The sequence below is a fragment of the Saimiri boliviensis genome, chromosome 4 (genome assembly GCF_048565385.1).
Source record: "Saimiri boliviensis isolate mSaiBol1 chromosome 4, mSaiBol1.pri, whole genome shotgun sequence".
NCBI lineage: Eukaryota > Metazoa > Chordata > Mammalia > Primates > Cebidae > Saimiri > Saimiri boliviensis.
The window spans coordinates 96,453,900-96,480,492 of record NC_133452.1 but is presented as its reverse complement, the minus strand read 5'-3'; the positions used below and the strand labels follow the sequence as shown (position 1 = coordinate 96,480,492).

The 26,593-nt window shown below is 36.6% G+C and overlaps 1 protein-coding gene across 15 annotated transcripts in view; it reads left to right on the top strand.

The window, feature by feature from the left end:
• The window catches only part of PKHD1 (PKHD1 ciliary IPT domain containing fibrocystin/polyductin), a 553,193-nt gene that overhangs the window by 199,913 nt on the left and 326,687 nt on the right, over positions 1 to 26,593 (top strand). For all 15 annotated transcript variants that reach the window (XR_012517272.1, XR_012517273.1, XM_074397885.1 and 12 more), the window contains 5 exons: positions 2,762 to 2,874; positions 4,025 to 4,130; positions 6,782 to 6,916; positions 13,122 to 13,257; positions 15,628 to 15,874. Coding sequence is in view for 13 of the 15 variants with exons in the window: in XM_074397885.1 (XP_074253986.1) it covers positions 2,762 to 2,874; positions 4,025 to 4,130; positions 6,782 to 6,916; positions 13,122 to 13,257; positions 15,628 to 15,874 (737 nt within the window). In the remaining 2 variants the exon portion in view is untranslated. The remainder of the gene's footprint in view (positions 1 to 2,761; positions 2,875 to 4,024; positions 4,131 to 6,781; positions 6,917 to 13,121; positions 13,258 to 15,627; positions 15,875 to 26,593) is intronic.

Genomic DNA, 26,593 nt, shown 5'->3' with positions numbered 1-26,593 from the left:
ATCATAACTTAAAAAGTAAGTACTTCTAAGGAAAAGAAAAAGTTCAACATAAATGTAACTTGCACTGAGCTGGGAAATGTTTTTGCCGAGTATCTAGCAATGGTATATTAGACAAAGATTCTTAGGTATTCTGATTTAGTAGCAGTGTCATGAGGAAGGGAAGAGGGACAGTATTCTGATATTCTAGGTCTCTATCTACTTTCAGTTTTCAGCAGTCACTTCCATTTGCAGTGGGTTTCTAAAGCAACTCATGGCAAAAAAAAAAAAAAAAAAAAAACCACCAGGAAATTGAGTTTTTCTCGTGTCTCTCCTCTTTGAATATCTCTTAGGACCCTTAGTAACTCTTAGCATTACTCTCTCAATCACCTCTAGAGAAGTAGTTCTCAAAATGGGCTCAAAATATCATCTGCAGCAGACCTATCTGAGTACCTTGTGATGCCCAAAAGTAGAGAATACTGTCCCACATCCCTTCCTCATCACCTTACTACTAAAGCAGAATATCTAAGAATTTTTGTCTAATATACCTCCAGGTGAAGGTTGCCAGATAAAATACAGCTTATCCAGTCAAATTTAAATTTTAGATAGTGTTTGGGACATACTTATACTAAAACATTTTATTTTTATATGAAACTTGAACTTCACTGGACATTCTGTGTTTTTATTTTCTAAATATGACAACTCTACTAGGGTGCGCACTAAAGTTTAAGAAACTATTCCTAGGGGATGCTCACAGTGTGGTTCTCACTGAGACCCACATAGAGGGCTTCACTGAAGTATTGTTATTTAAAGAAGTCCTGATGACTCTCCATTCCCTTTTCTGTGACCCTGCTGCCAGTGTTTAGGATGAGCTCTCAAAACCCGTAGTTTGTGTTCCCTGGATTAAGTGACTTTAAGGGAGGACACTCTAGGCATTCTTTGTCTTTTCATGCCAGGCCATGAAAAACCCCCAGGTGATGGGATGAATCATGTGGGAGCCTCAGAGACTATATCCATGTAGCACATGCCTTATGCCTGAGCAGCCTGTTCTTTAACTTCTGTTCTCTAGGAAGACATGGGCATCTTGGCTCTGGACAGCCACTCGACTGAGAGAGGTGACATGAACACATAAGAACTATTCCCACAACTTGATCGATTGATCATTTCTCCCACTAATAGCATCACTGAGGTGTAGTAGCCTGATGGGGCCTCTGATTTTTCTCAAAGTTATTTCTCCCTGATGGTAGAGAGAGGAGAGAGTGACACCAAGAGAACTCAGATGTGATTCAGGAAAGGAGAAATAGAAACTTACATAGAATAGCCAACATGTCATTTACATTGTTGCCTGTAGTTGAGGTTGCAAATTCAAATACTGCAGAGACTAGAAAAGCATCATAAATGAGTGAAACAAGAACGGTGAGGACTGTGGAAAAATGATCCATTACCAAGAAGGCAGGCCCTTCTTATCTTCAGCTGGCCAGTGGCTACCTGACAGGAATTTGGGCTCAGAAAAGCTGAAAATCTGAATTTTTGTAGTAAGCCTATTGGTTCAAACATGTGGGAAACAAAAAAATGTGAACATTGAGTAGGCCAGAAAAAAAAAATTGTGTACCTTTAGGAAGTTGGTTTTCTATTCTGTCTTAACAATATATTACGTATAGATAAACATATTGTAGTTACTCCATTGAATTTATAAAGATTACCTCATTTTGTTCAGTTTGTTCAGAATTAGATCCCCAAACTCATATGGTCCAATAGACAGAAGACAGATTTTATATGAACACATAAAATACATTATTTAGATAGTAACACTTATAAAGAAATATCAAGGTAACTTAATAGTGTAATCAGCACCACAGCACTTTGAAGAGATTTGAGCTCTGTTTGAACTCAGTCACTTTGTCTTGGAACTAAGGTCCAATCATGCGACCTTCAGCCTGTAGACACATCACTGATTTGTTCAAAGAACCAGAGAGACATATTGTGTAGGTTTGACTTCAAGGTACACCTTTGCCTTGGAGAGCCGCCATGTACTCTTGAATCCACCAAAGAGTAGAATCTTAGATGTCATAAGTAAACTTCTCACTGTGGTATCTCAGAAGGAGGCTTGAACACGAGATGCCAGTTATTAAGATGGGAAAATTGCATCTAGTTGATCTGGCTGGAGGAAGAAGAATGATAATATTTTTATTACTTTATTCTCGCATTGCTATAAAGAAATACCTGAGGCTGTGTAACTTATAAAGAAAAGCCGTTTAATTGGCTCACAGTTCTTCAGGCCACACAGGAAACATGGAACATCAACTTCCGGGGAGGCCTCAGGTCTCAGGGAGTCTTTGTTCATGGCAGAAGTCAAAGCAGGAGCAGCATATTTCATGGCAGGAACAGAAGCGAGACAGGGTGGGGGCCACAAGGTGCTGTACACTTTTAAGTGACCAGATCTCATGAGAATTCACTCACTGTGGTGAGAACAGTACCAAGGCGGATGGTGCTAAACCATTCATGAAAAACCAACCCCATGATCCAATCACCTCCCACCAGGCCCTACCTCCAGTACTGGGTATTACAATTCAACATGAGATATAGGCAGAGGGAACAGATCCAAACCATATCAGTAATTTTGTTTCTGAAAGTAAAAATAGAATAAATGAGTTTTTAATAAAATACTAATGTACTTTAACAGAAAGTGAATATAAAAGTGGGATGAGTACAAACAAGTCTTTCTTTTCAGCAAACTTACCACACATGGGATATCTATTTTTTTAACTCTCCTTAATTTCTGCAGGGGAACAGAGTGTGTGCTGCTGGCTATGGCTACTTTTTCCATCTTGTGACCAGCCAGACATCACGAGCTCCACTTCTTTCCTTCACTCAGAACATTGCACATTCTTGTACCAGGTAACTTTGCAGAAATTCATCTACATTTTGGCTGTAAGTCTTAGGATTTCGCATTTTTCTGTGGAATGCTTTTTTGGCATTTGTTTGAGATTTGGTGATGCTCCTGTGTAAGTATTTTCTGAAACTGCTTTATTGGGGTATAATTGATGTACAAAGAGCTGTTCATGTTTAATGTATACAACCTGATGAGTTTGGAGATAAGTATACCTCCTGAAACTATCATGCCCTCTATGCCACAAACGTATCTGTCACCTCTAAAAGCTTTCCTCCAGCCCTCTTTATTTGAATTATTATTACTATGAGAATGTTTGACATAAAATCTGACCTCTTAGCCCTTTTTAAAGTATAGAATACAGTATTGTTAATTTTGCTGTAATCTGTGCTTCGGCGTTTTGCTGTACGGTAGATCTCTAGAACTTACTTATTTTACATAACTAAAACTTTGTACCCTTTGACTAATACTTCCTATTTTCTTCTCCTCCCCACCTCTGCCAACCATCATTCTACTCTCTGCTTATTTAAGTTTGAATATTTTAGATTTCTCATTTAAGTGATATGATGTACTATTGCTCCTCTGTGGCTGGCTTCACCCAGCACAGTGTCCTACAGGTTTATCTGCTTTGCCACAAATGGCAGGGTTTCCTTCTCTCTAAAGGCTGAATAATATTCCATTGAAAGTATACACCACATTTCCTCCAGCCATTAACCTATCGATGGACATCTTGGCTGCCTCCATGTCTTGGCTTTTGTATATAATTGTGTTAACATTATTTTCTAGATCATAATAGTTTGATGGTAAAGAGAAGAGAGTCACTTGAAAAGGCAGAAGGACAGAATGTACCTTTTGTGGCCAGAGAGAATTCAATAGAGAGAGCAATTTAACTTCCAAATATGCAGAGCCCTTTGGAGGCTGGTGGGTTTGGCTCCGGAGTAATCTGCATTTTGTTGGGATTTGGGAGCAGGTCACAGAGGGTAAAAGTGGAAGGGCTGAGGGATGGGCAAGAACAGTCGGGGGGGGGGGTCACAGTTTCTATCTACCTCCACTCTCCTTTATCCCCCATTGCTTTTATTTTGTATTTTCCAACAAGAAAAAGTAAGAAGTTAGAAACATAAAAACTGGCTTAATTTCATTCTTTGTTTCACTTTTTAGGTGTGGTCTCTTTGTATACCCTAAATTTCAGCCACCTTGGAATAATGTCACTGGCACCACCCTGTTCCAGAACTTTACAGTTTGGGAAAGTGCAGGTGGTGCCCAGGTAAGTTTTTGTTGTTGTTGTTGTTATTGTTAATTGTTTTTAAATGAAAACTGTCACTTGTTTTCTCACAGCTATTCATTATGCATATCTACTGACATGGGAATGACTTGCCCTTGAGGGGAGCTTTGCTGTGCTATCACAGTTTTAAAGAACCAATGGATCAAAGGTGCTTGTAGAGTAATTGTTAAACAAATTCCTAGTCACTAATCCGCAGTTAGGTCATTTTCTCCATTGTGCATTTTTGGCAACTGTAGTGGAGAACAACAGAGTCATAGAGATTTATAACCAGGAGAGATCACAGAGGTTACCTATTCTTTCCATCTCTACTTAGAGATATAAATTAAGGCTTAGTAGTACAATCAAGTGCAGAATCTAGACTCCAGATGTTTGCATTTGATGTCCTGATATCCTGAATCATACATGCCCTAGTCTTAAAGAAAAGCACTCTTCGCCATTGGAACACAAACATTCTAGCTCAAGATACCATTCTTACTTTAGTCAGTAAGCTAAATTTTCTACTTTTTTCTTTAAAGAGAAAAGAAGGTTCATATTCTATCATTTAATTTTCATTATCTCAGTGATTTTCTTATGAGGAAGCTTTGCATGCTCACTGTTAACAGAAGCATGTAAATGTTATCCAGGGCCACTGTTTGATGCTATACAGTCAAAATTACATACACTTTATTTTTGTCTACAAATCTGGAGCATAAGAAATACAGATGAAGAAATATGTTTGTAGAGTCTCCAGGAAATAGAGTACATATAATAATGCCACAATAAGGAAGTCAAAGATTTATTTCATATATCCAACAAAAGAAAGATAACTGTGGCTGAAGAAAGCCCACAAACATATAATTAGGATAGCTAACAGGTGGAGTCCAAAATGTATTTAGTGTTTTGTTCTCATTTAATTTTATAAAATACTTCCCATGAGCACTATAAATATTATAGAGGGTAACAAATCTAGTAGAAACATTTGTTAAGTGCCTTCTTATGCAGTTTATGCCTGCAGGGGCTTAAACTCTGTCTCCCTGCTCTTGAATAGCCTTGTTCTAGAGGAAATAATCTAGTGAAATGAAAATATTAAAAGATGCTATTAAAGCCATTTTTTTGAAGTTTTGCAATCTGAAATGTTAAACCTGTGAAGAAAAAAATACAGAACTACAGCTTGAACTTTGTACATTCAAATTTAATCAAAAAGTCCAAGTAATAAAAATACTCTTGGAATTACACTTTTATAGGGATGAACAAGGGGAAAATTAAGCAATGTAAGAGCAGAAAATTTAAAAAGTAAAATTCCCTCTAACTATACCAAAAAAGAAAAATGAAGAGGAATTATCCTTCCCTATTTAAAAACTTGCTACAAAGCAAAAGTAATCAAGACAGATTGTATAAGTAATGTCTATCTTTGTGCCTATATACAAATACAAAATGTCTATCTTTGTGCCCATATACTGATTACTTTTGTAATCAAGTAATCAAGTAATCAATTTGTATATGGGCACAAAGATAGACATATATGTCAGTGGACTAGAAGTGAGAGTCCAGAGAAAACCCACACATCTATAAACAAGTAATTTTTGACAAAGGACGCCAAGACAATTCAATGTGGGAAATAATAGTCTTTTCAACAAATGGTGCTTGTACAACTAGATAGTCACACACAAAAGAATTAGTATCCTACCTCATACTACTTACAAAAATTAACTTAAAATGGGTCATTATGTACTACTAATAAATAAAATTAGCAAAAAAATTGGTCAATGATGTAAATGTAAGAGCAACTCTGTCTCCCAGACCAGTGGTGTCTTAGTCCATTTTGTGCTGCTATAACAGAATAATAAAATTTGGGTAAATTATAATAAACAGAAATTTATTAGCTCATGATTCTGGAGGCTGAGAAGTCCAAGACTGAGAGGCCAGTGTCTTGTGAGGACCTTTTTGCTGCATCAGTCTATAGCAGAAGGGCAAAGATAGCAAAGAAGGAGCAAGTGAAAGAACTCACAGCCTCAAGTCCCTTTGTAATTAGCACTAATCCATTCATGACCTACACACCTCCTAACACTGTTACATCTGCCCCATCTGCAGATGCTTTTTGGTGGACCGGCATAAACCGTAGCAAGTAGGAGGCTTCCAACTCTACCAAGCTCATTTTGTTATGACACGACCCTGTTTGGCTTATCATAAACGTATATGTACATAACTTACGTTGAAATTACAAACAGTGAATCTGTGGTCATGCCAAGCTACTTATATCATATTTGCAATCTTCTGACAATATGAGTTAATATATAATACATTGAAGAAAATGTTAAGCGCTAGAGTTCTTGGATGCTATGTTTTTCTCTGTTAACATGTGATTTGGCCAGTCCAAGTTTACTTTAGATGTGTGGAGCATTCACATTGATCTTTTTAATGTATTGGTTATTATGAGGAGAAATGAAAAGTACAAAGGGGTGTTACCAAAGGAGACTCATTAGTGTTGACCTCACAGCAACTTTAGGATGTCTGTATTGACATTGATGGACAAAAGGTGCTTTAATACAATATAGCATGCTTGTTTATACTTAATCAATACTTTTAAAAGCTACAGGAAGTCTGCAAGAAAAACCAAGCCTCAGACCTTTGCTGTAACATGCTGTATTTTATAGATTTTTAGAAGTAGCAATCTTCACCTGAAAAACTTCCAAGTTTATTCATGCAGAGATTTTGGAATTGACATCTTGGAAAGTGATGCAAATACTTCAGTTACTGACAGCTTATTACTTGGTCATTTTGCCCACAAGGTAAGTGCCTTAGTGTCGTTGTTGTAGGCTATCCATCACAAAAAAATTACATATGCTGGGTCCCCTGATGATCCAGAATATGCAGTTTTAATAGCATTCTTTAGTGAATCTTGTATTTAATTAGTAAAAGTTAAAAGAGTTTTTATTTGTAGTAGTAGTGATATTGATAATAAAACTCAAATATACACGGGTTTTAATGTTGTAAGTACATATAAATTCACAAAGGTCACGAGTAGCTTACAGAATTTTATTTGGTTGCAATTTAGAATTATTACTTACATAGAAAGAGGTCAAATCATGAAATACAAATTTGTCTAGTTTGTTATATTAAGATTTTGTATGTGATTCACTAATACTTTTCTAAGTATTGATTTCTACATGATAAAAATCGGGCTTTGGATGACTTATCAGGATACAAGAATGCAGATGGGGCAGAGTACTTCCAGGTGGTAAGCACTAGTTCCTGAGGTGGGGGAGGGGGTGGGGGGGTGGTTCAGGGCTGTCATTGGTCTCTTAGACTTCAGATCTATAATGGATCCCCTGAGTTCTTGTGTTTATTAGAGCTACATTCATACTAGGCATCACATTGTAATGAAAATCATAGATTTCTTGAGAACCAAGGAAAGAATATTCTCTTCAGTTTGTTGCTGAGTGCTTAGTCCAATTGAAATTTAAATGATAATTTTTTGTTTTTATGCTGCCATTGAAGATTATTTCATAGCTGTAGATAAAAATATGAAGATTTTAAAGGCATTTTCTTGTTGAGCTACATTTTCCTGGGTTTAATTCTCAATTTTTCTTAGTAAAATCTCCTTTGGGCCATCTTTTTCAGGAGATAAATACCTGGCAGTGTTTATTTCCTCTAAAAGGATTACTACCTTGAGAGATGATCTTCTTTGCAGACAGTGTAGTTTTCAAGAGAGGATGGTACCCAGATTTAGATTCTGTGATGCTGTAGTACATCAAAGGTCCTTAACTTCCAGAAATAACCTTAGAGTAGATGTAAAACACAAAATTCCCATCAAACTGAGTAACTGTCATGATAAATTAATGTTGCAGTATCTTAATTGATGTTAAATAGACATCATAATTAATGGGAGAGTGACATAAATTAAGATATAAATTATGACAAAAGGGTGCCTATCACGAGATAATCAAAAATAATCACACCCTTGGGGTATGATTCATTAGGAATGTAGAACGGCTGAGGGCCTTTCAGTCTCTTAACAAGTAAGTGCAGACAATAGTCCCATGGTGGAAAATGTTAAACAGTTTTGTTCTAGGGGTTTTCTAGATGCTGGTTAGTTATCCAAATCATAAAACCACATAATTAAAGAGCCAACTATTACCTAAGAGATGAGCTGGTTAAAATTCTTGAATTTAGGGGGAAATGGAGGCTTGGAAAGTTGAATGACAGTTTAAGGTTCATGTCTAGCATTGTGGAGCTAGGACCACGCTTATATCCTCCCTCTCCTAGTCAAATAGTCTTCAATTGCACATGGAAAATGGCTTTGGCAATGGACATTTATTAGTGTCTATACCAATGTTCCCTGAAGTATTTTTCATGGAAGGTTAGCCCTTGGATAGAAGGGCTAGAAAAAGAAGATTCTTTGGTTAATTATAATTAGGCTGTGCTGTTTACTGTACCCTCTATTTCCCAAAATCTCAAACAAATCCAAAGATGTAACATACAACATAAGCATTAGAGATAATAAAATTGTATTGTGTCAGGGAATTTTGTTAAATAAGTGGATTTTAACTGCTCTTGTCACAAAAAAGTAACTATGTGAGATGATAGAATTTGCTTCAGTATAACCATCATGTTATAAGCCTCAAATATACAAAATAAAATTCATTGAAAAAATATACTAAAGGCTTTGAGAAATTCTAGCATTAAAGTGAACAAGCAAAAAATCTGTTAACCTTTACTTAGCACAGTATTTTTCAGATTTATTTGGGAACCACTATATTGCCAGGTGTCAGTTCAAAAAAAAAAAAAAGCAAAAGAAAAAGAGGGTGCCTGACCTCTGTGGTTATGGGACTCTGATTTTAGCCTCTATCTTTTGTGCCTGCCATTCCTTTAGGAATTAAGACTTTAAAAGAATTCAGCCTGTCCATTGTTAGACTTTCCAGTCACATGTAATTAATAGCATAGAATTATCAGTGAGTCATATCCTAACATAAACATTACTTTCTGGAAGAACTTTTAACATTAGAAGGATTTTTTTTTCCTTTAAACATAACTGTATATGTGTTGGTTCTTTCACAGCCAATATTAACTTTGTATTGAGATGAATAATTTTCTGTAAGCATGGCTTGAATATACAAGAAAGAGATGTGCTATATAGCATGACGGTATATCCTAGTTTGGGTGGGTAATTTGTTTATACCTGTTGGCCCAACATTCTGTCTAATTAATATACCCTTTCACACTAAAAAATATCTGATTTTAATTTAATTTATGGTCACCCTACTTATCAAAGTATCTGTAGGATGGCTGTCTTTGTCGTTATTGTAATTAATTTGAGCAGATGATGCTGCTTTAAAAAATGTCTTATTCAGACAGATGCTGATGGAGTTGCTTTATTCTTCCTCCTATTTCTCTAGGGTGATTTCCCATTTTCACTTGTGGATTTGTCTTCTTCAATTTAGACCCTTCATCTTTTTGTTTCCCTAAATTCCGTTGTAGGGCCCCTTTTCTTCTCAATATACTAGCTCTCCCTGGGAGAAATCTCATTTTCTCTAGTGGTTTCAATTACCATCCACATGCTGATGTCTCCCATATATTTGCATTTATTTCTACCATCTTATTGTGCGCTTTGAGTTTGTAATCCATTTTTGGTTTCTGTTTTTTTTTCTTCTTTTCTATTTTTATTTTTCTTGCATTGCATAGTATCTTTTTACATTGACTCATTTGAAAGTTATCCATTCTGTTATGATTATTTCAGTTTTTGGCCTTAAATTTTTAATGTGCCTTCTTGTCTTAACAAAGTATAAATTACATCAGCTCTGTTAAACTTTACATAAGCAATGCAAAGACATTAAACTCCTTTAGCTTCTTTCCTTACCCTCTCATCTTCTATGTTAACTTTCTCTAGTATTTGTCCTACTTTTTAAGGTAAATGTTTCATGGAAATATAACATTTATAGAGAAACTTACACAAATCACAGGGGAATAGCTCAGTGGATTTTTACAAAGCAAACCAATGATGTGTATGTATACAATTGAGAACAAGAAATAGAGCAAGATCCTGTCTCTAAAAAAATAAAAACTAATAATAAAGAAATGAACATTATTAGCTCCTCTAAAGCTTCCCTCCCTTATGATCCCCATTCAACCCTACTCCATACTCCCTAGATAAAGGGGCAGCATTATTCAGCCTTCTATCAATATATATTAATTTCTCCTGTTTTTGAAGTTTGTGTAAATGAAATCCTAAAGCATGTAACTCTATTGTACCTGTCTTCTTTGGTATAACATTGTATCTGTGAGATTCATTCATGTTTCTCTGTGTTACAGTTATTTCTTCTTCCAATCATTAGATAGTATTCCATTTTGTGACTCCACCTCAATTTTCTTTTAAAGCTATGTAGTTATTGATAGATGTTGCATTGTTTTCATCATTTGTAAATTTGGTTATTTACAAATAATAATGCTATAAATATTATTCCATATGCCTTCTGGTCTTCATGTGCATGCATCTCTGTTGAATACAAGCCAAGTTGTAAAACTGCTGAATCATCTGTAGCTTTAGTGGATAATGCCAAGCAACAATCCAGTGTTTATGCTTGCACCAGCAAGTATAAGAAGGGTTTCAAAGCTACGTCTTGGAAGCTCCCTTGAACAATATCCTTCATGTCAGTCTAGTATTGGAACTCTTGTTTCTGATTCATACATCTTCCTCCTTTCTGGTTTAATTCCTCATTTTGTTTGAACATAACCAAAGGTAAATTTCTAAAACAACAATAACAACAACAACAAAATGGAATGATGAAAGGTAAAAGTTCTGAACTATGTATGGAGACCCATTTATTAGTAGGCTGTTGGTTATAAGATACCAGGTTGAAGTTCATTTTGCCTTGAAATGTTGAAGGCAATTATTTCATCATCTTCTAGCTTCTTCTGCTCTTAAGTTTGAATAGTTTTAAGATACTCAGATTCTGGGCCGGACACAGTAGCTCATGCCTGTAATCCGAGCTCTTTGGAAGGCCGAGGCATGCAGATCACCTGAGGTCAGGAGTTCGAGCCTGGCCAACATAGTGAAACGAGCTTTCTCTAAATTTGCTGGACATGGTGGTATGTGCCTGGAGTCCTGGCTACTTGGGAAGCTGAAGTATGAGAATCACTTGAACCCAGGAAGCAAATGTTCAAAGAGCTGAGATCACACTGTTGTACTCCAACCTGGGCAACAGAATGAGACTCTTGTCTCAAAAAAAAAAAAAAAAAAAAAAAAAGGTGGGGGATACTCAGATTTCAGGTTTTTTATGTGTAACCTTCTATTTTTTTCTTTCTGAAAGCTGTTAGGAATGTCTCTTTGTCCCTGGTGGTTTGCAATTTCAATATGATTCACTTTGCTGTGGCTCTTTTTTCTAAACAGTGTGCTAGATATTGAGCGGGACTTTTCAGTCTGGAAAATTATATTCTTTCCTTCTGGACAGTTTTCTTCAATTATTTCTTTGATAATTCTTTCCCCTATATTTTCTTTTTTTCCCTAAAACTATGATTATTTAAATATTGGGCCTCCTGGAATGTTTTTCTCATCTTAATGTTCTCACTGATTTTTCATCTCTTTGTCTCTTTGTTCTACTTTCTATGATATAGAATTTCATTTTTCTACTCTATTTTTTTCTAAAAATCATTTTTTAGGTTTCTCTGTTTCATGGATATAATATACTTACTTCTCTAAGGCCATTAACTACAGTTTTTGTTTTCTTCTGATTTCTAGACTAGCTTTTTGTTTACTGGGTTTCTTTTCTGCTATTTGTTTATTGTTTCACTGTTTTTCATGTTGAGAGCTCTTGAAAAATTTCTGATAATCCTCAATTGTAAGACTATTCTTAACAATGGAACAGTGAGGCACTAGCAGCTTGATTGGATAGTGTTTGTCAAAGAGATTTTGTGGAAAATTATAAAAACATTTATTGTTTTTGTCTTTTGAGACTTGCAAGTTCTTAAAATAATATACTGCAAAGCTGCTTTTTGATATACAGTTCTATGAGCTTTAACACATGTATGCATTTGTATAACTACCACCACCACAATCAAGTCATAGAACAGTTGCATCTGTCCCAGTTCCTAGTTCCATCTTTGTAGCTGCAGCTTCCTCTTACTTTAAACCACTGGGGAATCACTAATCTATTCTGTATCACAATAGTTTTGCCTTTTCAACAGTCATATAAATGGAGTCATAAGTATGCAACCTTTTGAGACTGGCTTCTTTCACTTCTGAATACCATTGGGATTCATCTAACTTGTTCGTGTATCAATATTACATTCCTTATGACTGATGAATGGTATTCCATTAGATCGATGTAACACAGTTTGTCTATCCATTCATTTGTTGAGGTGCATTTGACTTGTTTCCAGATTTGGTGATTATAAATGAAAATGCTATAAACATTTGCATCAGACTGTTATGTAAGTGTAAGTTTTCATTTCTCTAAGGTAAATACCTAGGAGTTGAATTTCTAGGTCATATGATAAGGGCATATTTAACTTTCTAAGAAACTGCCAAACTTTTCCACAGTGGTGGTCTCATTTTGCATTCCACTAGAAACATAGGAGAGTTTTAATTCTTTCTCATCCTCATCAGCACTTGCTATTATCACTATACTTTTATTTATCCATTATAATAGGTGCATAGTATATTTTCGTGTGATCTTAATTTGCGTTTTTCTAGTGAATAATGATGTTGAACATTTTTTTTTCCTGTGCTTATTTGTTATCTGCATATTTTATTTGCTGGATTATCTTTTGAAGGTTTTTTTTCCCCTAATTTTTGAATTGTCTGTTTGCTTACTGTTGAAATTTAAGAATTCTTTCTATATTCTGGATATAGAACTTTTGTCATTTATGTGATTAGCAAATATTTTGTTAGTTGACAGCTTGTTTTTTTAATCCTTGTTTTTATTCATGCATTATTAATTGTATTTTGTGTCCAGTTTTCTTATTTTGCTTTCTTTATTTTTTTCTTTTAAATCACAGGGAAGCCTGTGTATGTCATCTGGGATTAAAACTCCTAAAAGATGGGAACTGATGGTGTCTAACACAATCTTTGTTAATTTTGATCTCATCAACTGTGTGGCCATTAGAACCTGTTCAGGCTGTTCCCGAGGACAAGGTAATTATTTGAATAGACAGAACAGATGATAAATAAGGCCAATATTCAAGTCAGTATTATAAACAGTGGCAAATACTTTGTGAATCATTATTTCTTTCAGTTGTAAGATTGCATCAGTAGAAACTGTTGCTTAAATCTCCTAAAAGAAATCCTGGAGGTTCTCCCAACGCAGCTTCTGCAGCATCCTGTCCTCCTCCTATTGTGGTGCCTATCACATTCTATCATTATGCTCCTATGTCTCTGCTGGACTCTGACCTTCATAAAGGCAAAGTCTTTCTTGCTCAGAGTTTTATGACTAGTACCTGGCACAGAGCCAGGTGCCTAGGAGGCAGTTCATTGATTAAATGAATGAATGGAGTTAGATGGGTAGGTACCTGGGTATAAACTAACATGCATACGACCTTTCCTGAAAGAGCCAAAGTTTAGGTACCTAAGGGTTTCAACAGTCCATTGCTTGATGTATGCACAAAGGGAACCATATGAATTCTTGCTCACTTTTTAACCACATCTCAGAGGTGGTAAGAAATAACTTGGAGGATTCGTGGGCCAAGGTGGAAGAGGTAGAGAGTAATCTAGTTGATTTAATCATTGTAAACAGCCAAACCAAGTAATTCAAGTAAATATGCTCTTGTGGTTTGAATCACCAATTTAGATAATTGTTTGTTTTTTTTTAATTAAATGAATAATCAGCAAGTCTCCACTTTTTTTTCCTATGTAGGCAGAATGAAAGATTTTTTTTTTTTTATTTGGGTGGCATCTGAGTTCAGAATTGTAGAAATAATAATGAAAATAAAAATGCCTCATAACAAGTGCTTGTAATCACAATTCCTTAATTCTTTAATATCTTTACTATTTCATATAATTCATGAGACATTGAAAAAAATCACACTACTTCTATGAGCTCTAATTCCACTTCACGGAATAATATTGGCTAACCCCTCTCTTCAGTTGCTTAAAACTGTCTATTTCAGGCTGTACTTAAAGACCTAGAGGGTGCAAACATGAAAAACACATAGTTTCTGTCCTCCAGGGACTCGTGATCTAGGCACAAAAATAAATGTCCAAGCCCATTATTGTAAGACAGCATGATGAACACAGTACTGGAGGACTCAACAAAATCAGTGAAGGGGCCAAGGAAGGGGGTCAGGCAAGAGTTCATAGTGGGTATTACTGAGTAGGGTTTGGGAAGTTGAATAGAAGTTTGCAAGAAGGTATATGCAAAGAAGAATTTAAAGGAACAGTATGCACAAAGAAATAGTATCCAAAAAGCAAGTGTGCTTGGGGAATCACATAGAAGTCCAAAATGACTGAAATGTAGAGCTGCAGGTGGTTTGTAGTATTAAATGAAATACAGAAGTTGCAAGAGGTGCAATTGTGTAGCCTTTCATGCATGAATTAATTCACTGTATGTACTCTATTGGGACACAGAATGAAAACGTTAGAGCCTCTATTTGTATCTTATTTTATTTTCTTTTTTTGTATATTTTATAATGCACACAATATATTATGGTATGGTAATATGTACTGGGAGATGTGTACTCGGTTTTCTTCTTTTAATGACATGGGTGTGTGAATTAGATCACTGCCTTACTTTCTAGGCAATTGGACTGACAGTACCAATGAATCACATGGGGTTAGTATTGGGGAAAGACTGCCAAGAAGCGTGGCCCTACAGCTAATACTTAGAAAGTGTATTGCTAAAACTATTTGCCTAAGTGATTGAATTTTGCTGTTGAAGGTAAATGTTTAAAGTATGAACCTCATAGTAAGAGTTACTGGAGGGTTTAGACTCACCATAGAGGAATGGAAGCAGAAAGACTGGAAGACTAAACCATAGCATCTTTAGTGCTTAGTAAGTAATAAATTAATGTGTTCTGTTTCTATTTCCAACCAGACCAGGGTTTCTTACCTTTGGCACAGTTGGCATTTTGGGCCAGATAATTCTTTGTTGTGTGGATTATTCTGTGCATCGTAGGATATTTAGCAGAATCTCTGGTTTCTACCTACTAGCTACCGGTAGCACTGCTAACTCCCCAGTTATGAGAGCCAAAAATGATTGAAAATAGTTCCATATGTCGCTTGGAAGGTAAAACCAACCCTGGTAGAAAAATCACTGCCCTACAATGTGAACTATATACTACATGAAGGTAGGACCAATGCTGCATTGATATCTTTTAGTATCTCATATACCAGAGCTTGGCATATAGTCATCACTGTAAAACACCCACAGAAAACACCTTTTTTCTTGTATGAATAGGTGAATTGTAAAACTGGACAACTGTGCACTTTAAATCCTGAGACCGTTACTCCAGTGAATTTAGTTACTATTTGTGCCATTGTGTAATAATCTTTCTGTCTTCCAATTTATAGGTGGATTTACTGTGAAGACCAGCCAGCTGAAGTTTACAAACTCCTCAAACTTAGTGGCATTTCCATTTCCTCATGCAGCAATTTTGGAAGACTTGGATGGGTCTCTGTCTGGGAAAAATAGGAGTCACATTCTTGCATCTATGGAAACCCTTTCAGCTTCTTGTTTGGTCAACGCAAGCTTTGGTCGGGTTGTCCATGGCAGTGCCTGTGGAGGAGGTGTTCTTTTTCATCGTATGTCAATTGGTTTGTAAGTGGAGTTAACTAAACTTTTTAGCATGCTGATGAGCATGCATCTGTTATTCCTGCTGTTGAGGCTTATAGAAGGGAAATTGTTTTCTAGATTTTTTGAATTATTTAGCTCTACTGAAGTGAAATGGGAATAATTTTGACAGCTGTCGAATCATAAGTGTATAGTAGTTTGAAGCGGACTTAAATAGCAGTTAACTTGCAATATTCCTGGACCAGATCTCATAGCCTGTGACCTCTTATTGACATTTTGGGCTAATAACTTCTTAAAGAGACTTACAACCAACAAAGAGTTTGAAATATACTTAAAAGTATTATTTAAAAATTCTAATAATGTCCATTCTCATTAATATACATGTACTCTTCCCAAGCTCTTTTTAAGTGTTCAATATGCTCTGGGGAAGCAATTGCTGATACCGCCTATTACTTGCAAAGTTGCTTCACTTCAGTTCATTTTCCTTGTTAATTTCATGAACTATTGGATTCCTACAATACATTTCCTATTAATATTGGAGCAAGGACTTCTTGGTTATGCTACTTAAACTACCATTAAGTCAGCAGCTGGGCTGTTTATAATGCATAATAGGATTGCTTCTGTCCTCTTTAATTTCCAGGTAATGATTGCTGAGTGTCTAAGTTTCTGTCTTTTACTTATTCCAAATGCATTGTATATATTTAGCCACACTTCTTTTCTTCCTTTGTTTTAAGTGTCCTAACTCCATGAATATTAAGTCATGTAATGCAGTCAGACCACATAGGCCTCTTATTTGAACAGGTAAACTCCAGGGAGTGAGAATCATCGTGATTAGGACTGTACTGACTCTGTGTTTTGAATGCATATGGAATAGTGCTTTGGCATTCTGGTTTGGAAGCCTTAGCAATGCACTGCTAGCACTGAATAGTCTGCAGATTTTTTATTTTTCCTTTCTATAGCGTTCATTATTCCACCTAATGATAATGAGCCCAATTCCAGTGAGTAAAATAATAATATGTAGGAATATATTTTGATTTCTAATCATTTTGATTGTGTAGAGCATGACTTTTTCTTTATTCTCAAGGATGCAGCCTGATTTTTATTATTTTAGTGTTTTTACCGAAGATGTTTTAAATGAGTGTTTCGAGAGTTATAAAAATTAGTGATTTATTTCTTACATGCATTTTATCACATGAGGAAAACAGATTTGTATAGTTAAAAGGTACATTGTATGCCTCTATAATATTTATTTCTGCATGATCTTTGTAGTCCTTTATTATGCTTTACTTTGAGGTCTACTGGTAGGCTGTCTCTTGGAGAGGCACTTGTCAGTAGAAGGCTCTGTAAAGCCTCAGCCTTGTTTGAGCATTTGCTCTCTGAGATCTTTGGGATGGCATATTAAGGTTCTTGCCTTGGCAGCAGGTCATGATCCCACCACTTAGGAACTGATGAGGTCGAGAGAAATATAATCCTGATGCTGTATTTTAAGTAGATTCAGAAGGGTCTGGCAGGATGAAAAACTTATCCTAGTTTTCCTGGATTTTTTCTTGTTTTAAAAAGGAAAATTCCATGTTCCAAAAACTTCCTCAATCAACTAGGATGATTGGTTACTTTAATCCTTAGATTCTATTTAAAATGTTCAGGTTGACTTACAGGTCTATGGACAAGTACCCAACTGACCCTAATTAGCCACCTGGAAATCTCAGCCTGCTTCTAGTTACAAGTCTCTTGGCCCTGATGTTCTCACCTCTAGGAGAGGCAACTGAATTAGATGATCTCTAGGGCCTTGCTGCTCAAAGTGTTGTCCATGGACCAGTGGCAGCAGCACCAGGATTTTCTTAGAAATGCAGAATCTCAGACTGAGCCCCAGTTGCCCTGAATTACAGTGCCCAGGTGATTTATATTAAGGTCTGAGAGGCACTCCTCTCAGGTCCTTCTAATTTTATCTTTCTATGATTCTATCCCTAGCTATTTGTGCTCAGTGGCTTGATCTTTGTCCCAAAGCATTATAACCTCATTAGGAACATGTCAGAGCTAATGAGCAATTTGAATTCAGCATAGATACAAACTTTGCTACATTTCATGGAGAAGGGATTAATTTGTTGTGCTATTTACCCTGGGGCAAGCACCCTAAGAGTTGATTTACAAAGCTCTCACAGTCATGATCTTTTGGGGTTGCATGTTGATGGAGATCTAATATGGCATAAGCACCCTGCTGTCTTCACTTTCAACCCTTACCTCCCTCCCTCAGCAAGAGGTCCCGAGAGGGCAGGGAGTGAGGCTTTACATAGCTGCATAAACAAGACATCCTCTTTCCCCTTTACTAATAACCACACTCTTAGAATGTGAGTTTTTCCTTGGTAGGCCCCCTGTCGGGTCCATTTTCACTCTAAGTTCTGTGTTTGACATTGGCAGCTTTCTATTCCTGTCCCTCACTACCTTAAATCTGAAGGTGCTTACCTTTCTGGCACTTTCTGCTTTATTGGTTCCTATGACTCAAAGCCAACAGCTGGGCTGACAGAAGTACTTAAATATTTGAAGTTGGCCACACAATTTAATATTTGGGTGAAGAAAAACTGCCACTGTCTACAAGGCAGAGTCTAGTTTATGTTTTGTTAAAATGACAGCATACTTGATCTGCATGAGTGCTACTTATATTGTTTTCTCTCTCATCAGCTCTAAACACATGCTTTCTGTAGAAGCCACAGGTATTCTGGATAGCGTTCCTTTCCCAGCTTCTGTTTCTACCAACTTCCCTCTATAACCTCAGTGTTCCTGGTGAGACAGAGAAGGTGTTAGTTCTGCCAATGTAAGTCTGGAGCTCATAACAGAAATACATGCCAGTTACTGTTTTTCTTCAGGGTCTTATGATGACAAAATGGCCCACATAGTTCTTGGATTTATATATCCCAAACTTTAGGTAAACATTTTTGTGTGTGTGTAGGTATAATTACATGAAACAAGTATGATATGATCAATAGGTTTTTATGTGCTATTTTTAGATCCCGCTAGTCCAAAGTGTGATGTGTCCTAAGAGTGAATTACCCACCATATATCTAAGACTTCATATAAAAAAAGAATGCAAAAAATATAAATGATTTGTTTATATTGATCATATTGAAATGATAGTTTGGAAAGATTGGGCTGAATGTATTACTAAAATTAATTTAACCTGATTATTTTAACCTTTTTAGTGTGGCTACTCTACTTGCCAAAATGGGATTTATGATTATTTTCTATAGACCTGTTTCTGGATGCTCAGAATCCCACAGATGCAAATGCTGGGATCTAAACCTAAAACATGGAGTCATCCTTAACTCATCTTTGTGCCTTATTTCCCACATTGATCACCTCCCAGCTCAATTTTCTCTCCTTAAGAAATTCCTCTTTAGTCTTTCTACTTCTCTCCTTCCCCAAAGCCTTCTCCAGTCTGGGCTGTCATAACTTTTCACCTGTAGAATCACAGCAGCCTCTTAGCTTGCCCTTTTGTGGTACTTAAATCTCTGAACTTTGTAAATGCAGATCTGATCTTGCCATCCATTTCCGTGTTTGAAACTTTTAAAGAATTCTTAGTGCTTTCCAAGGAAAGCCTCACATTCTTAATGTGTCTTGGAGCTTCTATGACCTGCTGTCTGCTTTGGGTTCCAGCATCATCTCTCAGCACTTTATTCTACTTTTCCTGTATTCTCTCCCCTAGCTACATTCAACTTATTTGTGCTTTTCAATTCAGAATATTCAGCTTCCATGAACTCAGCATAGAGGTTGTTTTCTCTGCTAGGCTTCCCTGAGCATTCTGTGTAGGTTTTGATATCTCTGTTGTGTGCTAGCTTTTTATACTTGCTCTAATCAGTACTCGTAGCACCTGCAAAGCTTTATAAATTGTCCATCTCTCCTCATAGATGGCAAAAAGGGCAAATAGGATTTTTCTTTGTTTGTATTATGATGCCCCAAACCATGTTTAACACATAGCAACTCAACACAATTACTGTTGGGTAAATAAATATAAATAAAAAATAGTGGGCTACCCCCAAGTCTTCCTTTAGTGTCATTATTGTCCATATCTCTCCTAGGACATGTTCATGAGGAGTCACAGCATTCAGCTTTTCTTCAGAAGAACCAGGAGTAAAATGATGTGCCCAGTCTTCTAAAATTCCTAGGAATATCTAACATTTAAGAATGTTCTTTCATAATGTTCTCTGGGCTTTTACTTTTCTAGGGCAATCATTTGATTGGGAGATTTATTTTAATTGCTGATTCCTTCTCTATCCAACCCCACCCTACCCCTACTCAGTCATCAGTTTGCCTTTATTTGTAATTGTTTTTTGGCCTGGTGGAATAGAGACATAAAACTGTGACGGAGTGGATGTGAGCTCAACCCTCATAATTATTATCTGGGAAATTATTGTCGTTGTTTACAGCAATCTATAACTTCTTCATTTGTCAGAGACTCATTGAGGTATCAACAAACCAGACCTTAATTCTGTCTTCTATTTAGTGACTGTATTGAGTGTGAGGGAAATTAGAAATGCTTGCAAGATTTTGTAGGTTTGCTGACCGATCCTTCTGAGTTTATATAGGATGCACATAAAATAGCCAGGACAGATACATAGTACATGTTTGAAATTATTTTTCAGACTGAAGAATAGAGAAGTAATTAACAGTCCTTTGTGGGTACAGTCATATCCCCTCTACTTCCTAGGTATATTTTTTTGGATGAGTTACTTTACCTCTTTTTGTTTCAGTCTTTTTAATCACTAAAATGGGTATAATGGTATTTATCTCTCAGGGTCATTGCTTGGCATGTATGTAGTAGGTACTCATTAAAGAATATTTTACATTTGTGATTTACAAAACAATGTATAGGCATATTAGTAATTGGATAGATTAATGCAGATTTTTTTTGTTTATGAGAAACAAATGCCTGACAAGGGAATTAAGTTTTTTCAAATGTAAGTAACTTAATCCAATTCTTGAAAAATAGGGACTAATTTATAATAATCACATGACATTGTACTAGCCCAGCAAAACCTCCCAGGTGGTTGTAGAATCGGGGGTCAGTCGGGGCATAGGCTTCAATTCATTGTGCCCCAGTACGTTCTGTTTCTTCCTTCCCACCTCTCCTGGAAAATAAAAGGTTAATGTTCTTGTTGATCACCTTGGTTCTTAGATCTTGCTTAATATCCTCTCCTGTAGTGCTTGCGTTCAGTTTTTACCTATGTAACCGCTCTTAATGTGTCAGTGTTCAAAGCATGAGGCACCCCCTGCCTCTGTGAATGCAAAAGTAAAGAAGAGTTCAAATGGAGATTTTGGCCTAGCTTTTCCTCTAATAATCGCCTAACTTTCCTTCCTACGGATAAATAGGCATGGCATCACTAATGGTATCTCTTCAGTCCTTAAAAAACAACCCCATGAGACGAGAAAATTCAAAGATGTATTATCCTCTCTTGGCAGCAAAGGTTACAGAATTAAAATAGAAAAAGATCTAAAAATCATAATGGACCCCAAACTGAGGAATATCATCAACAATATTACATGGATATTAAGTTTTATGAATAATAAAAGGGTGCAGTGGTATGCCAGTAAATGTTTAACAACTAGCTCTCCAGAATAAAAAGCTCTGGTTTATTACATTTGCCTAATTCTATGGTGAAAATACTTTCACATGCCTTATTTCAAGCTTCCAACCTGATAGCAGTGAACATGAAGTTGGGAAGAAGGGTCAGTGATCAGCTCCCGCCAGCCAGTGTCAGTCATCCCCGTCACAGCACCAGTATGCATATCTATATATGAATGGGAGACCAGGCTTCCTGGTCTAACTTCCTACCTGCTACATAAAATATTTTTTAATATCTCTGACAAGCAGTCGTCTACCTGTCTACCTTCTGGTTGCATTGCTTCAGTGACAGTGCTCTCATGTTCTCAAGCAGCCATTCCAATTGTACTCAGCAAATCAAAAGTAGAGATGCAACGGTATATGGTCACCCAAAGCAGGATAATGGGCATCTATTGCTTTTTTTCATGGTGTAAGATAGAATGGGCAAGAAATATTGTCTTAATATAACAGCAGATAACCATGTTGCAAAAACCGTAGATACTTCCTTAGAGGAGACATATTTAAGTGTTTCTGAATCCATAAGACTATGAATGGAAAAACATAATGATACAATGATAATGAAATATTATGGAATGGTGGCAGGTCAGCAGATAGAATAGTGGTGCTGTGACAAGGACTGTTATGAGCATGGTATATTTTTAAAGGATGTGCATGCAAAACCATGCCACAGAAATCTGTTGGCTGTGCTTATAATTTTGACTTTTCTTTCGTTTTGTGCAGTAAAAGATGAGAATGACAGCAGCAAGCACGAATATTCAGAAGATTTTTGCAACACCATTTGAGGCTAGGTATTGTGGTGTGTCTGGCTTAGGAGATGGATAATTATAAAGGATTTATTTCACCGTTGTTTCAAATCACGAGCAATTAGAGCTCAGTGCAATGCTTGTCTTTAATACACAAAGATATGCACTCTCAGAAAAAGTAAGCTAATGGTAAACAAAACCCAGGAGTTAATATATGCTCTCATTGGTATTGTTGATTGCCTAACAAATCCCTTGTGGGATTCAATGGTTCTTCACGGTACATGGGCACTAAGTTACATAACTGTTTAAGTAACTATTATGGTAAGTTGGGACTTTGACCAGGAAGTTTTTACCAAGTGATAGTGTTATATTTCTAATGGAACATTTCCCTGAATTAAAAACAGGTTTGGCTGGGCATGGTGGCTCATGCCTGTAATCCCAGCAGTTTGGGAGGCTAGACGGATGGATCACCTGAGGTCCAGAGTTTGAGACCAGCCTGAACTAAACGCCATCTGTACTAAAAATACAAAAAATTAGCTGGGCATGGTAGCACCTGTAATCCCAGCTGCTCAGGAGTCTGAGGCAGGAGAATTGCTTGAACCCAGGAGGCGGAGGTTGCAGTGAGCTGATTATGCCACTACACTCCAGCCTAGGCAATAAGAGTGAAACTCCAACTCAAATAATAATAGTAAAATAAAAAATAAAATAAATGAAACAAGCAAATATTACGGCAGCCCACAGAAAAGGGAAAACAACATGTAAGGCTTACAGCGCTCTTGTCTCTTTGATCATAGACAGGAGGAGCTGTTGCTGATGCAGAGTTAAGGGTTAACATTTAAAACAGACTGGTTGCCTCCTGATTTCTTGCACATAAAGCCATGAGAAGTTCAGGGAGAGACTTCTTCCCCTAGTAATGAAGCTCTCTGCTGCTAATGGCCCATGCAGACTCCCTTGGCTCCTCCAAATTAGAAATACTTTTGTGCTCCTTTGCTTCATTAACAGTAAGGAGAGGGAGATTGGTGGCTATTTAGGGCATGGGGAAATTGGTGGCTATTTAGGGCAAGTGAAAATTGTAGTAATTATGGTTGGTAAGTTCTCTTCATGGTGTTTTTTGACTCTTGATGTTCTTTTGGTGCTTTTCAGAAGAGCCCACCATGGTCAATTCTGGCATTTGGTCTAGGAGGACAGGAGATGATCTGACTGAATTTTTGGCCCCTGGTGATGGACAGTACAAGGCATCTTGCCTGTTGAAAGACAGGTCTTTTGCATTTTGATTTGCTTTTCAGAATGGATAGCATATCTGAATGCTTACCATATGAGCCTTTCTACTACCAGCTGTGATAAAAGTGTTGTATATATGATAACCTCCTTCTCTACCTGTATCACACTATGGAAAGCTGGTGCTGTACATGAGTGCCTGCGAAATTGCATCCCTAATAAACCTTAGTTGAGATGGGTGAGGTGAACTCCACAGAATCAAGGCTCTGAAAGAGTGCATAAAAAAGAAATAAGAAAGGATAATTTAGGCCTGTAATCTCAGCACTTCGGGATGCCAAGGTGGGTGGATCACCTGAGGTCAGGAGTTCGAGACCAGCCTGGCTCACATGGTGAAACCCTGTGTCTACTAAAAATATAAAAATTAGCCAGGCATGGTGGTGTGCTCCTGTAATCCCATCTACTTAGGAGGCTGAGGCAGAAAAATCACTTGAATCAGGAAGGTGTAGGTTGCAGTGAGCCGAGATTGTGCCACTGCACTCTAGCCTGGGCGATAGGGTGAGACTCTGTCTCAAAAAAAAAAAAAAAAAAAAAAAGGGTACTTTAGAACAACACTGTGTTATGGTATATCTCTGGTTGGCCAAGGAGTTTGCTTCAGATAATTGGATTCTGACTGGAAGGAAAGGAACAACAAAAGGAAGGTACAATGTTTTCAAAGACAAATAAAACCAAATGAATGCTACCAGTTAGCAGTTTGACACTATTTGAAGAGGGGCCATATTTGTTTGGGCCTTCAGAAACCAGAGAGGTGATCTGAAAAATGCTCCCTTCAATAATTGAAACTGTAATCTATAGAAACTGAGTCAGGGAAAATAACATCCTATAAATTGGTCTATAAATGTATTAATTGAAATTTCAGGAACAATTAAGTCTAGTCAAGGTGACCAGGGAAATTCTTGGGATCACATTGCTGGAATTAGCAGTATTTCTGGAAATATCTACCCAATTGTTTGTATCATCACATATTGAGGTTCCTTTTTTTATGATCAAAGTGATGTGCATGAGAAGATAGGTGAGGCAGGAGGAATTAAATGTGAACAGATGGATGCATTTGGATGGAGTTCTTCTTCTGGTTTATAGTAAAGATAAAACTATTTTAAAAAGTGATTTAATTGAGAGCACTTGACTAGGATAGAAGAAACATGAATTTTCAAGGAAATCATAGCATTTTCCTAGACCAGAGACCATTATTAGTGCATATTGCTTGTATGTGACCAGGAGAAGTTTTCTGGCCACTAACTGTGTTTGCCCTCTTGGCAAATATCCTACTGATATGGGGTTAATTGTATCAAGCTCTAATAGCTCAGGATCCCCCAGCTGCTAATTTCTTTTGAAAATAAGTTTGCAAGAAATCTCTTGACCTTCATGTGGTTTTCTAGGTAGACTTCCAAGTTGGGGAGAAATGTTACTACATAACCAGTTGGAGTGTTCCAGTGCATAAAACACTTGTTTATTCATTCAGAAAATATTTGGTTGACTCTCACTATATGAAAGGCACTTTTATTTTTATTGTAAATCATTAACCAAAAATTCTGATTTATCGATTAATCTCTCGTGGATTTAGGTCTTGTGATTCATTTTTCCAAGCCTGTATATCTCAGTAAAAGATGGAAGGATATACTTTTGGAACCTGAAACTCTTAAAATCATTCTCTGTACTCCAGGAAATTTAGATATTTCTAATGTATTTTATTTACTGATCACAGTCCTTACTGTAGCCAATTTTGATATTTCTTAAGTTCTAACTTACCTCTTCGTATCATATTTGTTTTACGTTTATGTCCCTGAAGCTTATTTTCATTTGCTAAATAGTTGGGCCAAATTTTTACTGGACAATATCCTGGGACTATGGGACTCATGGTTTCCATCAAGGGAAGAGAGAGCCATGTTGACTGAGGGAAAATGGCTGGAAATTTTAAGAAGGGCAATTTAACATTTTAAAGCTTTTCTAAAGTTTATAATTTAAAACTAAATTCCAGAAATAGAATGTTTTCTATTTGAAGACGTGAACACCGTGTAACTGAAAGAGGGGAGGGATAAAATGTCTCAGTGGGAATTCCTGCATTGGATTGGAAGTTAGAACAGATGATCTTTGTGTTCATTCTGATTCTAAGAATATAGGTTGAGAATTGTCCATTAGTTCCCATATAAATCCTGAAGGGGTTGGGTAGGGAGGGGTGGATAACAAACCTAAGTATCTAAAACCCAAAGAAAGGAAGAAATTTTCCCCTCCTCCGAGATCTGTAAAAGTTCTGTTAATGCTGCATAGGGAAATCTGGAAAAAAGAGTAGTTCTTTCATTCCCAAATGCCCTGAGCATTTTTCATCCCTTTCATTTCATTAATTAACGAATGAAACAAATACATTTAATCTTACAAGAAATACGTGTCAAGTGCTACATTGTCAGGCTCAGTGATCTGTACCATGGAAGGGTTTCGGGTGTTTTTAAATGACCAGATATCCTGAATAAACCTCTAGACATTCAAATAAGTAGTGCAGAATGGTAAATCTAGCATATTTGAGGTTCTTTCTTAAAAGACATCTAAGTAGACATTGTTGGCCTTGTTGAGTGCTTTGTGTAGATTACCATTATATTTCATAGTACCTATATGAGATCTATTCTATTGTTGCCTCCATTTTAAAAAGAAAGGAATCTAAATGTTAAAAAGGGTCTGAAATTTGCCCAGGTTTATACATCTACTGGGTTCTGATCTAGATTTCAGTTGATAGCCATTTGGTTCCAGTGTCCAGACGTGCAACACTTAAAAAAAAAAAGTTCCTTTTTGTAATATTCCACTGGCTTATAATTTGGCTTTAGATATACTCATGCCCCATCTCTCTGTGAAAACTCAATGTCCTCTTTTGTCTCATTTCCCTTACTTTGAGAATTTAATTATCTGCCTGCAGCAAAATGTCACAGTCAAAGATTTTCATGAAAACTAAACCAAAGGAGGAAGAACAGTCATAATGTGTATTGATTTTTTTTTCCTGGCTTTTGCTTTATTTCTTTAGGTCCACTTTGATTATCTTTTAGGGTCTAATCATTGGCTAAATCTATGTTTTAATGAAGTCTTAAGAATCATTTTCTGGGATGGCTATATAGAATACGTTGGGTG